The sequence below is a fragment of the Mobula hypostoma genome, chromosome 3, assembly GCF_963921235.1.
Source record: "Mobula hypostoma chromosome 3, sMobHyp1.1, whole genome shotgun sequence".
Taxonomy (NCBI): Eukaryota; Metazoa; Chordata; class Chondrichthyes; order Myliobatiformes; family Myliobatidae; genus Mobula; species Mobula hypostoma.
In genome coordinates this window covers 49,547,669-49,563,080 of record NC_086099.1, presented here as the reverse complement: position 1 = coordinate 49,563,080, position 15,412 = coordinate 49,547,669, and the positions used below count along the sequence as shown (strand labels likewise).

Below are 15,412 nucleotides of genomic sequence, written 5' to 3'. Positions count from 1 at the left end.
ACGATATGATTTGGCGATGTGAGTCAGCTGCACCTTTCCTCATTCCCTGTCACGCCCACTGTTGAGCTTGAACACGCGCGAGGTCATTACCCGCGCGTCATCCATGTCAGCGCGGGAAGAAGATCAACTCCTCGAGCTTGCAAATGACGGTGGGCTGAAAAAGTATGTTTGACATAACATCTCTGCTGGCATTCTGGATCAAAGTCAAGGCTAAATATCCTGAGATAGCCACGAAAGCCCTGAAAACGTTGCTTCCATTTTCAACATATCTCTGCAATGAATGCAACAAAAACAAAATTGTGGAATAGACTGGACATAAGGAACCCCCTCCGAGTATCGCTGTCTCCCATCACCCTTCAATGGCACCGTCTTGTTGCAGGGAAACAAGCCCAGGGCTCCCACTGATTCAGCAATGTTGGTGCGTTGCAATGAATTTATATGTTCATATGGGGAAAATATGTGTTGTGTGTTTAACATCCAAACGTTTCTTAAGTGTTATGATGCTATTGACTTATAAGTGACTTATATAACCATACAACTGTTGTCCGTCCATCATTGACGTCGATGAGGACCTCGACACCATTATGATGGTGTCGAGACTAGCGCGTGATTTGGATTTAAGTGAGGGAGAGTTGCGCAGCATCAGCCTCACTCTCTCTTCCCAATTCCCATCTGTATCCAATGGCAAGACAGAGTCTAGACGGCTGGAGATGGGTCTAGGCGCAGTGGATGACCAGGACGTCTTCTGTGTCTTGTCCTGCTCTACACGTTCCACGACGCTTGCAGAGACTGCCTTCTTGACCGTTGGACCTTCCATTGGTCTCATCCGCTCAATACGCCGGAGTCTGTCTTCACATGCTGGGATAGACAACTCCCTATCTCACCGAGGGTTTGAGACCATACAACAATTGCAGCATGGAAACAGGCCATCTCTGCCCTTCTAGTCCGTGCCGAACGCTTACTCTCACTTAGTCCCACCGACCTGCAGTCAGCCCATAACCCTCCATTCCTTTCCTGTCTATATACCTATCCAATTTTTCTTTAAATGATAATATTGAACCTGCCTCTACCACTTCTACTGGAAGTTCGTTCAACACTTACTTCAAGCTCCCCTGTCCTCCCCTGATAATTGACTTATCACTATATTCATGCGAGGAAAATATGCACTGTGTGTTTAATAAATTTGTTAGATAAATCCTTTTGGAAATGAAATTGAGAAATTGAGTGTATTAGCCAGTTATCACCCATGTTCCATTTGTGATCAACACCCCGCCCCCCAGACAGAATTCCAAAAACTACGTGTAGAAAAAATTGGCACATACACACATGCGCACTGGTGCCCGTGCAAGGCTTCATGGTCATTGTAGTCTTTCTCGGGGTAAACACAATGTATTTGACTGCTACTCTTGTCCGTTGGCAACCCTACCCCTCCTCCCCCCCCCCACCCCGGGTTGGCTGGTCCGCAAGAATATTGTCAACAATAAACCGGTCCGCATTGCCAAGAAGGTTGGGGACCCCTTCCTTAGGTTGTCCCCAAGGACCTTCCAATCAGTGAAATACCTTTAAAAGAAAGTCACCGTTCTGATGTAAGAAACAGGTTAGCCACTTATATACAGCAAATTCCCACAAACAACCATTTGACAGGGACCAAATAATCAGTTTCTGGATGTTGGTTGAGGGATACAGTAATTATTGGCTGGAATATCGGTGTACTTATAGTGGTCTTCCCTGAAATAGTGTCAGCAACATTCCATTCCCACATTAGTGATATGCAAGCTGACAGGCTGTAATCTTAATTGCTGCAAATGTTGAACTGTCAGCTGATGGTGACGTGCTACTCTAAATGCTCTCGCAAAATGCCAGCATTGGAAAACTAGCAACAAGTGAAATTTTAAAGTGCGATTTACCCTAGGGTTCATTCTACAGTTGCTTTGATAAATCTTAAGTACTTCATGGTTCAAAGGAAATGTTTGTAATGTACTGTGTTGCTGTTGCTGCAAAAGGTTTTTTTTCATGGCATTATATGCTGTTGATACATGTCCATGACAATAAACTTGAATTTGGAGTATGCACTTTAATCCAAAAGTTTGAAAATGAGCAGTGAATTATGACATTAGTGGGCCTGCAGAACTGGTTTCCTACCTGGGGAACCAGAATTTGCATTGAAATTGCAGCAATTTGTTGTGGCTTTTTTATCCCACAGATGCTGCTCAGTCCATGAGTTCTTCCAGCAGATAATTAATTGCTCCAGGTTCCAGCATCTGCACTCTTTTGTGTCTCTCTTGAGTTGTGCTAGGTCTGCTCACTTACTGCACAAGACCTGAACATCTGTAATTGATACCACATACATATTAAAACGTTTTTCTAATCAACTTGCCTCTGCATTCTTTCCCAGGAAGTGTGCAGAGAGCTCTGGTGCCTCAGTAAGAGCAATCGATGTGTAACCAACAGCATCCCTGCAGCTGAAGGTACTCTATGCCAGACAGGAACTATTGAAAAAGGGGTAAATAACTTCATTCATAAAAAGAACTTTTTTTTTGCATGCTTGTTAATAATTTACAGAGCAGAGCTCTGATAAGATTCTTATCTATACTACTGACAAACTTACTTGAACTCATTTGAAGTATACTACTGGTGCTAAATGTTTGAATTTCTCATTGTTGGGAGTTTCTGTGTGGACAATAAACTGCAAAGTACCTATACAGCAGATGGAAGATACTATTACTGTAAATTTGTTGCCTTTGTGTTTACAGTCAACTTTACCAGTCAGACAAGGATTCCTGAGTAACTGTTTCTATTGGCCTTAATGCCTACGATTGCAGAAGTATTTGAGTAACATGGCACGGGAACTTTACATCACACGAGATTCAATTCCAAATGAAGTGGTAGTGGAATCAGTACAGATGTTTTCAGAACTTTGCTTGTTTCCAATTGAGGGGATAACTAATAACATTTAAGTTAAGCAAGCTGTCTGAATTAGAACATTTCACTACTTTGGGGGTGTGGTAAGATTTGGAACGTCCAATCAACAATGTAAAAAGGTGAAAATAAGAAGACAACCAAAGCAATAACACATTTGATATTAATATCAGGTCCTGATGAAGGGTCTCGGCCCGAAATATCGACTGTTTATTCCTCTCCATAGATGCTGCTTCACCTGCTGAGTTCCTCCAGCACTTTGTGCATGTTACTTTATATCAGATCTGATTATGTTCTAGCCAAATGAAACCAAACCAGGGATTTCAAGCTGTTCATTATCATGATTTTGTAACACTTCTTGTTTGTTTTTTTTTAAGCTATAAAGACCACTTTAAGTGTTATGTTTAACTGTGTATATGGAGTTATTGTAAGTTTAATAGGTATCAGAAGATTTGGATTCTGTCTAACTGGCAGCTGCCTCTATTTGAAAATGTGTGAAGTAACTATATCATTCCTGAAGATGTTCTTATAGAAATTGTATAGCAACCTGGAAAGCATGTTTCCTTTTCCCACCTGTCCTCAAGCTTAATACCTTTTCTATCATTTTGATGATTTTGGAAGCAGCATATGAAATTTTATTTACCATTTGTCACAAAGAGGGCTGGGAGACTGCAGTTGGCAAACACAGAGAAAAATCAGCTCAGGGTTTGGCATATACAGTAAACGGTCAGAAAAATATGGAAAATATATTGAAAAGGTTCCAGGACTTTATCAATCATTTTCCAAAGAAATTCAAGAGGAAATGTGATTAAAGTGTAAATACAAGTAAGACGATTAAATTATGAGTGCACTTCAACAAGGAACAAGTTAACTGGAAGACTTGAAGTGTAGTCTCACAGATAATTGGTATGCAAGTACAGCAAGTATTTAAGAAGGCCAATGAAATGTTGGTCTTTTTTCTAAATGGAAAGGATATAAAAACAGGAAAGTTTTGCTATAACAGTTTTGTATTCTCTATTAAAAGGAATGATTTACATACCCTTGGAGGCAGTGCAGTCTGAGTTCCCAAAATTGATTTATGAGATGAGGGGACATTGGGGTTGGGTTGTTTTTTAAGGAAATATTGAGCAAGTTGGATCTATAACATCTGGGATTTAGAAGAGTGGCAGTGGTAATAGATAAGCCACCGATTTTAATTCCACTTTCCATTCCCATTCCGACATGTCAGTCCATGGCCTCCTCTACTGCCGTGATGAGGCTGTACTCAGGTTGGAGGAATAACACTTTATATTCTGTCTGGGTAGCCTCCAACCCAATGGCATGAACATCGATTTCTCAAACTTCCAGTAATTGCCCACCATTCCGTATTCCCATTTCACTCTCTCATCCTATTTCCTTACCTGCCAATCTCCTCCCCTTCTCTCTTTCCTATCAGATTCCCCCTTCTTCAGCCCTTTATTTCTTTCACCTAGCAAGTTCCTAGCTTTCCATCTTACCGCTCCCCCTCTCCTGTTTCACCTATCACCTACCACCTTGTACTTCTTCCTCCCCTCCCCCCACCTTCTTACGCTGACTTCTCATCTTGTTTTCCACTCCTGATGAAGGATCTCAGCCTGAAATGACAACTGTTTACTATTTTCCATAGATGCTTCCTGGCCTGCTGTGTTCCTCCAGCATTTTGTGTCTGATATTCTAATATCATGTTACTTTTGAACTGAAGCACGGAATGAAATTAAACAGTTTACTTTGTACATACGCAGGGCCCATTTGTAATGTTTAAATAGTTAATACAACAGCAATGTACAGCAAAATCTGCAGTCAACTTGCCTGATATGAGGCTTTAAATCTCATTAGCAAATTTCCGAAAAGGAACGAAGCCAAGTTTTACTGGGTAGGAGGAGAGTCATCAATGACCTGCTGTTGAGCTGTGGAACCTGGGAAGCCAATCAAACATGAAATGCTCATCCTCCCCGACATCTTAACATGGGAGGACAGGCTTGCTTTCACCATCCCCCTCCGGAGTTTCTGTATCCAGCACATTATTCTCTGTAATTTCCACCGTCTCCAATGGGATCCTATCTTTCCCTACCCCCATCACCACTTTCTGTGGAAATTGCACTGTAGGTGACTCCTGTGTCAACTTGTCCCTCCCTGCTGATCTTGCTTCTGGCATATTGGCAAGATGGCACTGATGAGACACAGTGACATTTTGCAGACGGCAAACAGAACTACTAACTATTCTATTAATTATACCTTCTCTGGACTACCATCGCTGCAATCTGCAGCCTGTAATTTCCCTTTGGGAGTTGCGCTTTAGAACCGTCTGTACGACCTAGTGTTTTTGTGGTATCCTGAAGGATGCAGGTACAGCCGCAGCAGCCATCGCTGAAGCAGACTTAGAGACGGGCGGAAACTACGGGCCCGGTCGAAGGGGTGGGGCCCGGGCCTGAGAGTGGAAAAAGAATTGATGTTTATTCGATTTAAGCACTGAGCCAGACTACAAAGATCAAGGTGTTAAGGCCGAGAGCGAAGGACAAACCAGTGTTCAGGTCCAAGAGGCTCAGCTCAGCACTGAAATATCTCCGTGGCTGTGGCTTGTAGCCATCAGACCCCTCGACCGGTCAGCGCTGAACCAGTTCTGTGGCTGTGGACTCACTTCAGAGGACTCTGCGGTTCATGTTCTGTGTGTTATTTGTTCACTTCTTATTGTTTACATAATTTGATCTTAAACTTTTGCACATCGGGTGTTTGATAGTCTTTGTTGTGTGTGGGGTTGTTGAGTGGGTTCTATTGTGTTTCTTTGTTTTTTTGGCTGCCTGCAAGAAAATGAATCTCAAGGTTGTATATGGTATACATACTTTGCAAAAATGTATCTAATTGTTTCTCTGTGATGTTCACTGCTGGGACGGTGATTCTTTTTCTAGCAGCTTGTTTGGTTTATCAATAATGATAAGGAGGGAATGAACCAATGGGTGTCCATGTTATTCTCTTTCTGGGGTGATATTCTGTCTCGTGTGGCTGGGAACCGGTGTGTTTGGCGGGCTTTTCAGGAGAGACCGGGAGAAGACGGACGTGCTGGAAGCGCTGTGGTTGATCACCTTGGGTGGTCCCGAGCGGCGAGTCGAGGGGGTTGGAGTGGATCGCAGGGAGAAGAGAGAAGACCCCGGGTATTTGAGCTCCAACTGTGTGTGCACGAAGAAATGGAACTTTGATAAGTCTGGCGCCTTTTCCTTTTTCTTTTATATTGTATCTCTATTAATCTCATAGTCCCAGTAAGATTTTTAAAGTGTAATCTGTACATTATGTGCTGTCTGATATTTGATGTTTGAGGTCGTACCAGGTGGCATTGCACAGCAATCGACGCAACCGGGAGACATGGTTGGGCGGCGGATGGGGTTTCCCCTAGATAAATACGAGCCAATATAGCTGAGCGTTGCATTTGTGGGGGTTCGTCCAGGATTGAATTTTTGGTAAGCGGTATAAATCGCCACGTTAAGTAGTGTGGAGATGGATCGAGATAAGGTTGTAAGCTGGTGTGAATTAGAGGACGTACCGGTTAATCATGCATGTGTGTTAAGTGGGGTGTATTTTCGCACTTCGGGAGAAGTACTAGTGCAAGGGTTGAGTTTGATCAAATCCATTGGCCAGGTAGAACTGATAACTAGAAGGTGCGGTAAAGAAGTGGAATCCAGCTGGGTGTTGGTTCATACAAGTGCTGACGTCATGACGTTGGAACTGCCAGTGATGGTCAGCGTCCGGGGGAGGCGGGGCCATGGGGCCTCCACAACCTCCTGGAGGAAGAAAGTGAGGAGATACCGGAGGAGGAGCTAGGTGAGACCCCAGGTGAGGTGCTAGTAGCCAGTGGTGGAGGGTCAGAGTGGGAAGGCTTGGCCAGGCCCCGTCCCCCAGCTAGAGGTGAGACCTCCGAGTTAGCAGCCACCATTACCTCCCTGGTGAGAAGGGACAAGGAGCCCTGCCGAAGCTGAGAATTTTCCCAGGAGCCATACCTATCCCAGAAGGGGAGGACGATTATGAAACATGGATCAGAAATACGTCCCAGTTGTTAGAGGCGTGGCCAGGCCCAGATGAGGAAAAGAGACAGCGATTAGTTGAAAGTTTGCGGGAGGGGCGGCCGGTGTCGTCCGGGAGCTGAAATTTGAACAACCCTTGGCTTCCCTGGCAGAGTATCTGGAGGCTTTGGAGGGAGCGTTTGGAATGTCGGGAGGTTCCTGGCAGCTTTTAGTGGAGTTTCACCACATGCGGCAGGGAAGAGGGGAAAAGCTCTCAGAATACATTTTTCGGCTGGAGAGAATGCTTACTGGGTTGTGGCGCTGAGGGGGAGTGAAGGCGGATGAGGTGGCGAGGTTGAGGATGTCAGATATTTAGTGGTTCCCTGTGGGAGGACAAGGTGGCTTGGAGTCTCCGGCAGTCCTATAAAAGGAGCCCCCCTCCATCATTTGGGCAGCTGATTAGAGAGGTGCGGGAGGATGAGAGCGCGTTGGGCCGGAGAGAGAGCTCTGGCCACCGGGGACGATCTTCAGCGGTACAGGAGGTGGTGGCCAGGTTGAGGACTGAGAAACCCAAGGGGTCGCAGGGGGGTAGGGACCCCTCACTTGAGGGGATGGACAGGAAGAGTACCCCCTTCAGGGGACGGCCCGCGCAGTGGGCTGGGAGTGGCGGGCGTCTCGGGAGGAGAGGGGCGGTGGGTAGCGTGTGCTATAACTGTGGGAAAGAGGGGCATTTCTGGCGGGAATGTGAGCAGATGGGGGTGTGCTACAGCTGTGGGGAAGAGGGACACTTTCGGAGGGAATGTGAGAGACGAGGCGCCCCATAGAGGGCAAGCCCCCGGGCGACTAAGAAGGGAGAGGTGTCGGGAAACTTAGGAGAGACTTAGTGAGGGAACGGACGGGAGTCTCTGGAGGAACACATACCCAGAAATCAGCTATGGGTCCCCCGAAAGCCCAAGCCCTTATTCCGGTTGTATTAGTGGGACCCTGTTCCAGCGTGTCCCTACGGATAGAGGGAATCTTTGCAAGAGCCGTCCTTGACACAGGGTCGCGGGTTACCTTATCGTACCGGTCGTTCTACAATAAATATCTAAAGCATTTGCCAGTAACCCCGTTTAATGCACTAGAGATTTGGGGTATAAGTGATGATGATTACCCATACGATGGATACTTGTCAGTGAGATTGCAGTTCTCGGAGGGCGATGTGGGAGTGTCGGAAGCCCTTGAGACGTTGGTGTTGGTTTGTCTGGATCCGGTGGAAACTGGTGACGCTGCCCTGCTAGTGGGGACTAACTCCCCTCTGGTGCGACGGCTCTTGGGAGCCTGTAAGAAGAAGGCGGGGGAGAAATTTCTGGAGGCCCTCTCGGTACACCCAGTGTTCCGAGCGGTGTTCGAAGAAGCAGGTGACCCCAGGGGCTGGATCCTGAGTGCAAACAAGGGACGGTGTGGTGTACTCAGGCGAGGCCTAAAGTGATTCAGCCAGGGGAGGTGGCACTAGTGATGAGGCCCCCAGATTCCCCGGAATACCGGCGGGCGAGGCCCTGTTAGTAGACGCCCCAGACGACCTGGAAGGGGGTGATTGTAAGGAACATAACGGAGAGGGAGATCACCTTTAAGCGCGGGATGCCCCTCGCGTACTTGTTCCCGGTGATGGTGATGTCTAGTGCCCCCGTGAGGCCCACATGAGGGAAACTATTGGAGAGCCGGGGGTCGACCGAAGAGGCCTTTAATTTTGAGAACTCCCCTGTACCGCCGGAGTATAAGAGCAGGCTGGTGGAGAAGATGCTGAAGTTAGGGGGTGTCTTTTCTCAGGGCGAGTTTGATGTAGGGTGTTCCAAGAGCACTTGACACACTATTCGGGCGACAAATGACACCCCGTTTAGAGAGAGGTCGCGGCGGTTGGCCCCAGCAGATGTGGAAGATGTGCGGCAGCACTTGCAGCAGTTGAAGGATGCAGGGATTATCGTGGAATTCCGGAGCCCCTATATGTCCCCCATAGTAGTGGTTAGGAAGAAAAATGGGAAGGTACGCATGTGCGTGGACTATAGGACCCTGAACTGACGCAATGTCCCTGACCAGTATACGGTCCCGGGGGTTGAAAACACGTAGGCCTGTCTGAGTGGTGCCCAGTGGTTTAGTGTATTGGATCTGAGGAGTGGGTGTTACCAGATTCTGATGAGTGAGGCCGATAAAGAGAAGACGGCCTTTATCTGTCCCTTGGGATTCTTTCAGTTTGAACGAATGCCCCAAAGCATATCGGTGGCCCCAGCCACCTTCCGGAGGCTCATGGAGAGAATGGTGAGGTATATGAACTTGCTTGAGGTGTTGGTGAATCTGGATGACCTGATAGTGTTTGGATCTACATTGGAGGAACATGAGGAGTGGCTGCTGAAGGTGTTAATCCGGCTGAAGGAGGAAGGGTTGAAACTTTCCCTGGACACATGCCAGTTTTGTAAGACGTTGGTCAGCTATGTTGGACACATAATTTCGTGAGATGGAGTGGCTACTGATCCGGCTAAGATAGACGCAGTGACCACCTGGCTGAGACCCCAGAAGGTGAGCGCCTTACACTCATTTTTGGGGTTCTGTGGGTATTACTGGCGATTCATGAAAGGATACGCTAAAATGAGTCACCCATTGAACCAGCTGTTGTGTGGCTATCCACCCGTGGGGAAGAAAAGGAAGGGGGACCGAGGGCAGGAGGCAGGAGGATACTTGAACCCATCGGAGCCCTTAGGAGCGAGGTGGGATGCTCAATGCGAGGAGGCGTTCCAATCTCTGAAAAGGGTGCTGACACAGGCCCCGGTGTTGGCCTTTGCCGATCCCCAGAAGCTGTATGTGCTACACAGGGATGCCAGCTGAGAGGGTCTGGGGGCTGTCCTGTACCGACTATCTATATGGGGCCCAGTTTGAAGTGAGAACAGACAACAATCCTCTCACTTATATTCTGACCTCAGCAAAACTGGACACTACTGGGCATCAGAGTGGTTGGCGGCCTTGTCTGCCTATGAGTTCAGCCTGAAGTACCAGCTGGAGAGTCGGAACATCGATGCAGATGCTTTATCTCATTGGGCACACGAGGGGTCAGGCACAGATGATGAGTGGGAGAGCGTCCCTGCCCCAGGAGTGAAGGCCATGTGTCAATTTGTGAGTGATGCTAAAGCAGGAGTCTCGATGGGGCCAGATCGGGCAGTGGATCAATTGGGGGCTGATGATAGTCATAGTCATAGTCATACTTTATTGATCCCAGGGGGAAATTGGTTTTCATTACAGTTGCTCCATAGATAATAAATAGTCACAGAACCATAAATAGTTAAATAGTAATATGTAAATTATGCCAGTAAGTTATGAAATAAGTCCAGGACCAGCCTATCGGCACAGGGTGTCTGACCCTCCAAGGGATGAGTTGTAAAGTTTGATGGCCACAGGCAGGAATGACTTCCTATGACGCTCTGTGTTGCATCTCGGAGGAATGAGTCTCTGGCTGAATGTAGTCCTGTGCCCACCCAGTACATTATGTAGTGGATGGGAGACATTGACCAAGATGGCATGCAACTTAGACAGCATCCTCTTTTCAGACACCACAGTGAGAGAGTCCATTTCCATCCCCACAACATCACTGGCCTTACGAATGAGTTTGTTGATTCTGTTGGTGTCTGCCACCCTCAGCCTGCTGCCCCAGCACACAACAGCAAACATGATCGCACTGACCACCACAGACTCGTAGAAAATCCTCAGCATCGTCCGGCAGATGTTAAAGGACCTCAGTCTCCTCAGGAAATAGAGACGGCTCTGACCCTTCTTGTAGACAGCCTCAGTGTTCTTTGACCAGTCCAGTTTATTGTCAATTCGTATCCCCAGGTATTTGTAATCCTCCACCATGTTCACCCTGACCCCCTGGATGGAAACAAGGGTCACCGGTACCTTAGCTCTCCTCAGGTCTACCACCAGCTCCTTAGTCTTTTTCACATTAAGCTGCAGATAATTCTGCTCACACCATGTGACAAAGTTTCCTACAGTAGTCCTGTACTCAACCTCATCTCTCTTGCTGATGCAGCCAACTATGGCAGAGTCATCCGAAAACTTCTGAAGATGACAAGACTCTGTGCAGTAGTTGAAGTCTGAAGTGTAAATGGTGAAGAGAAAGGGAGACAAGACAGTCCCCTGTGGAGCCCTAGTGCTGCTGATCACTCTGTCGGACACACAGTATTGCAAGCACACGTACTGTGGTCTGCCAGTCAGGTAATCAAGAATCCATGACACCAGGGAAGCATTCACCTGCATCGCTGTCAGCTTCTCCCCCAGTAGAGCAGGGCGGATGGTGTTGAACGCACTGGAGAAATCAAAAAACATGACCCTCACAGTGCTCACTGGCTATGATGACGTGCTACCCACTGTGTACTGTAATCTGACTGCTCTGAGAAACAGGCAGTTGCTGGAGTTGAGCCCCCAGGAAGTGGGGGCGGCTCAGCGTGATGACCCGAGCATTGGCACTATCTGGTACGCGGCTAAAAAAGGGGATATGGCTCAGGCGGAGAAGACGAAACATGCCTCAGTGCCCCTACTACTGAGGGAGTGGCCTCGGTTGAAGCTGAAGAACCAAGTCTTGTACTGGGTCACGTTGCCCCCGGACCACCCCCAGCGTTGGCAGCTGGTCCTGCCTGAGAAGTATCGGAAGACTGTGCTCCAGGCACTACAGGATGATTCCGGGCACTTGGGGGTGGAAAAGACCTATGGATTACTCAAGGAGCGGTTTTACTGGCCCCGGATGGCGGGGTGAGGTTGAGAAATACTGTAAGAAGTGCAATTGTTGCATCAGGAGGATGACCTTGCCTGCGCAGGCAGCTCCTTTGTCCCACTTGCAGAGTGCGGGACCCATGGACCTGGTGTGTATGGATTTCCTAACTATTGAGCCCGACACCAGCAACGCCGCGAATGTCTTAGTCATCACAGATCACTACACTAGATATGCTCAGGCGTTTCCACTAAGGACCAGAAAGTGACTACAGTGGTGAAGGTGTTATGGGAGAAGTACTTTGTTCATTATGGCCTCCCCAGGCAGATCCATAGTGATCAGGGACGGGACTTCGAGAACCGGCTTATCCATGAATTACTGGATATGCCTGGGGTCGAGAAATCCAGGACCAGACCCTGTTGGACATGCTCAGGACTCTGGAGATCGGTCAGAAGAGTAAGTGGAGTCAGCACATCGGGCATTTGGTTCACTGTTACAATTGTACTCACAATGACACTACGGGGTACTCGCCTTATTATCTGATGTTCGGGCGGGAAGCGAGGTTGCCCATTGACCTGTGTTTTGAAGCGGGTGAATTACCTTCGAAGCCATATCTGAAGTATGTGTCCGATATGAGGAGAGAGTTGAAAAGGGCGTACGAGTTGGCTGAGGCGGTGGTCACCAAGCAGAATCAGAGGAATAAGAGGAGGTATGATCAGAAAGTGAAGTTCGCCCAACTATTGCCGGGGACCGGGTCCTCCTACGGAATTTAGGACTCCTGGTAAACACAAGTTGGGGGATCGCTGGGCGGCCACCCCCTATGTGGTAGAGAGCCAGATGCCGAATCTCCCTGTTTACCGGGTGAGACCCGAGGACGGGAAGGGGTCTGTCAAGGTTCTCCATCGGAACCACCTGTTTCCTCTGGGTCGAGAGGTGCAGGTAGACCAAGAGCCCGAATGGGAGTTTACACCTAGTACGAGGACTCTGAGAGGACGTGGGGTGAAGGAAGAGCCCACTCCGAAAGAGACGGGGTTAGTCCCCACCCCGAAAAGGGATATGTCATCGGAAGACGATGATCCGGATGTGTGGCACCTACTTCCATTCGCTAATTCCCCGGTGCCGGGAGAAGAGGCTCCTCACCCTTCCCCCACTGAGTTAGCTGAGAGGAGGGAGGGTGTTGAGGGGCAGCCTGAGGTACAGCTGGCATTGGGGGGGGGCGGAAGGGTGGAACCAGAACCCGAGACAGAGGGCTCACAGGTGCCGTGGGGTCCCAGTGAGGGAGAGGGGGAGGGTCCGACAGGTAGGCCCGGGGTGTCTGCCATGGTGTCTGAGCCGGAAGGGTCACCAGAGGAGGTATGGAGGTCTCAGAGAAGTAGGCACCCCCCAGAGAGGTTGACCTATACAGCGCCGGGAGAACAGGGTGTGATCTCTACTGCCCTGGGAAGTTATGTCACTGTTTTATGCACCTGGGTTGGGTTTTGTGTTTTGCAAGGAGCAATGGTGAACTCCTTTAATGTCATGAGGGCATGACTTTTATTTGGTGGGGGGAGAGTGTAAGGGGTTTCTTCTTCTATGTTACTGTGTATGCTCATCAAAATGGCTTCTTTGTTATGTTATAATTAAAATGGTTTCTCTGTGATGTTCACTGCTGAGACAGTGATTCTTTTTCTAGCAGCTTGTTTGGTTTATCAATAATGATAAGGAGGGAATGAACCAATGGGTGTCCATGTTATTCTTTTTTTTGCGGTGATATTCTGTCTTATGTGGCTGGGAACCGGTGTGTTTGACGGGCTTTTCAGGAAAGACTGGGAGAAGACGGACGTGCTGGAAGTGCTGTGGTTGATCACCTTGGGTGGTCCCGAGCGGCGAGTCGAGGGGGTTGGAGTGGATCGCAGGGGGAAGAGAGAAGACCCCGGGTATTTGAGCTCCAACTGTGTGTGCACGAAGAAATGGAACTTTGATAAGTCTGGTGCCTTTTTCTTTTTCTTTTATATTGTATCTCTATTAATCTCATAGTCCCAGTAAGATTTATAAAGTGTAATCTGTACATTGTGTGCTGTCTGATATTTGATGTTTGAGGTCGTACCAGGTGGCATTGCACAGCAATCGACGCAACCGGGAGACATGGTTGGGCGGCGGATGGGGTTTCCCCTAGATAAATTCGAGCTGATATAGCTGAGCGTTCCAACTCTCTTGTTCCTTCTGTTCTCTTCACCTGCCTATCACTTTCCTCTGGTTCCCCTCCTCTTCCCCTTTCTTCTATGGTCCATTGTCCTCTCCTATTAGATTCTTCAGCCTCTTCCACCTATCTCCTCCTAGCTTCTACTTCTTCCCCACGCACCATCTTCTTCCTCACCTGGCGTTACTATCACTTGCCAAGGTACCTCTTCCCGTCCATCCCACCGTCTTATTTTGGCTTCTGCCCCCTTCCTTTCCAGTCCTGATGAAGGGCCTCAAGCCAAGATGTTGACTGTTGGTTGCTTTCCATAGGTGCAGTCTGACTTGCTGAGTTCCTCCAGCATTTTGTATGTGTTGCTCAAGATTTCCAGCATCTGCAGAGTCTCTTGTGTCTATGTAATCTCACATTCCAGTTGGAAGCCTGTGTGGAATTAATCTGATTCTGCTCCACACAACTGAAGAAGTGATTCAGTAAGATAGTCATTAGCATCCATTTACCCACACCCATTCAATCCCCACTGCACCACTCTCTTTTCCACATTCATGTCGTGCGTGCATGCGTACACACACACACACACACACAGATTTTATAAAGGCATGCGTGGATGAGTGTGAACCCAGAGAGTCATTCAAAGTCTTCTTCAACCAGACTTCCTGAATGAGCCAAGAGATTTGCATTCTACTGGGGGATAGACTAGTGATCCAGGAAGGGATATTGGGAAAGAAGATTGGATATCGGATCACAGGAAAATGACGCTGGAGAGGTAGTAATGCAGGAGAAAGAATTGGCAGACAAAATTAAATATATTGCATCAGTCTTCACTCTGAAAGACACAAGCATTATATCAGAAATTCAAGAGTGTCAGGGTGCAGAAGGGAGTGTGGTTACTATTACTAAGGAGAGAGTGCTTGGGAAGCTGAAAGGTCTGAAGATAGATAGTCACCAAGACCAGATGGACCAGACCCCAGGGTTCTGAAATAGGTAGCTGAAGAGATTGTGGAGGCATTAGTAATGACTCTTCATGAATCACGAAATCCTGCAATGTTTCTGGAGAGCTGTAAAGTTGCAAATGTCACTCCACTCTTTAAGGAAGAAGGGAGGCAGAAGAAAAGAAATTGTAGACCAGTTAGCCTGACTTCAATGATTGGGAAGACGTTGGAGTCCATCATTAGTGATGAGGTTTTGGGGTACTTGGAGGCACATGATAAAATAGTCCAAATAGGCATGGTTTCCTTAAATGGAAATCTTGACTGAGAAACCTGTTGGAATTCTTGGAGGAAATAACAAGCAGGATAGACAAAGGAGAGTTAGTGGATGTTCTTTACTTGGATTTTCAGAAGGCCTTTGACAAGGTACCACACACGAGGCTGCTTAACAAGGTAAGAGCCCATGTTATTATAGGAAAGATAAAAGCATGGATGGAAGATTGGCAGGAGGCAAAGAGTGGGAATAAATGGAGCCTTTTCTGGCTGGCTGCCAGTGACTAGTTGTGCTCTACAGGGGTTGTTGTTGAGACCACTTCTTTTCACATTATATGTCACTGATTTGGATAATGCTATTATTGGCTTTGTG

General features: G+C 47.7%; 1 protein-coding gene across 2 annotated transcripts in view; it reads left to right on the top strand.

Annotated features, from left to right (window-relative positions):
• Nucleotides 1-15,412, top strand: part of adamts6 (ADAM metallopeptidase with thrombospondin type 1 motif, 6) — a 297,940-nt gene that overhangs the window by 184,980 nt on the left and 97,548 nt on the right. For both annotated transcript variants that reach the window (XM_063043008.1, XM_063043007.1), the window contains exon 12: nt 2,396-2,503. In XM_063043008.1, the coding sequence (XP_062899078.1) occupies nt 2,396-2,503 (108 nt within the window). The remainder of the gene's footprint in view (nt 1-2,395; nt 2,504-15,412) is intronic.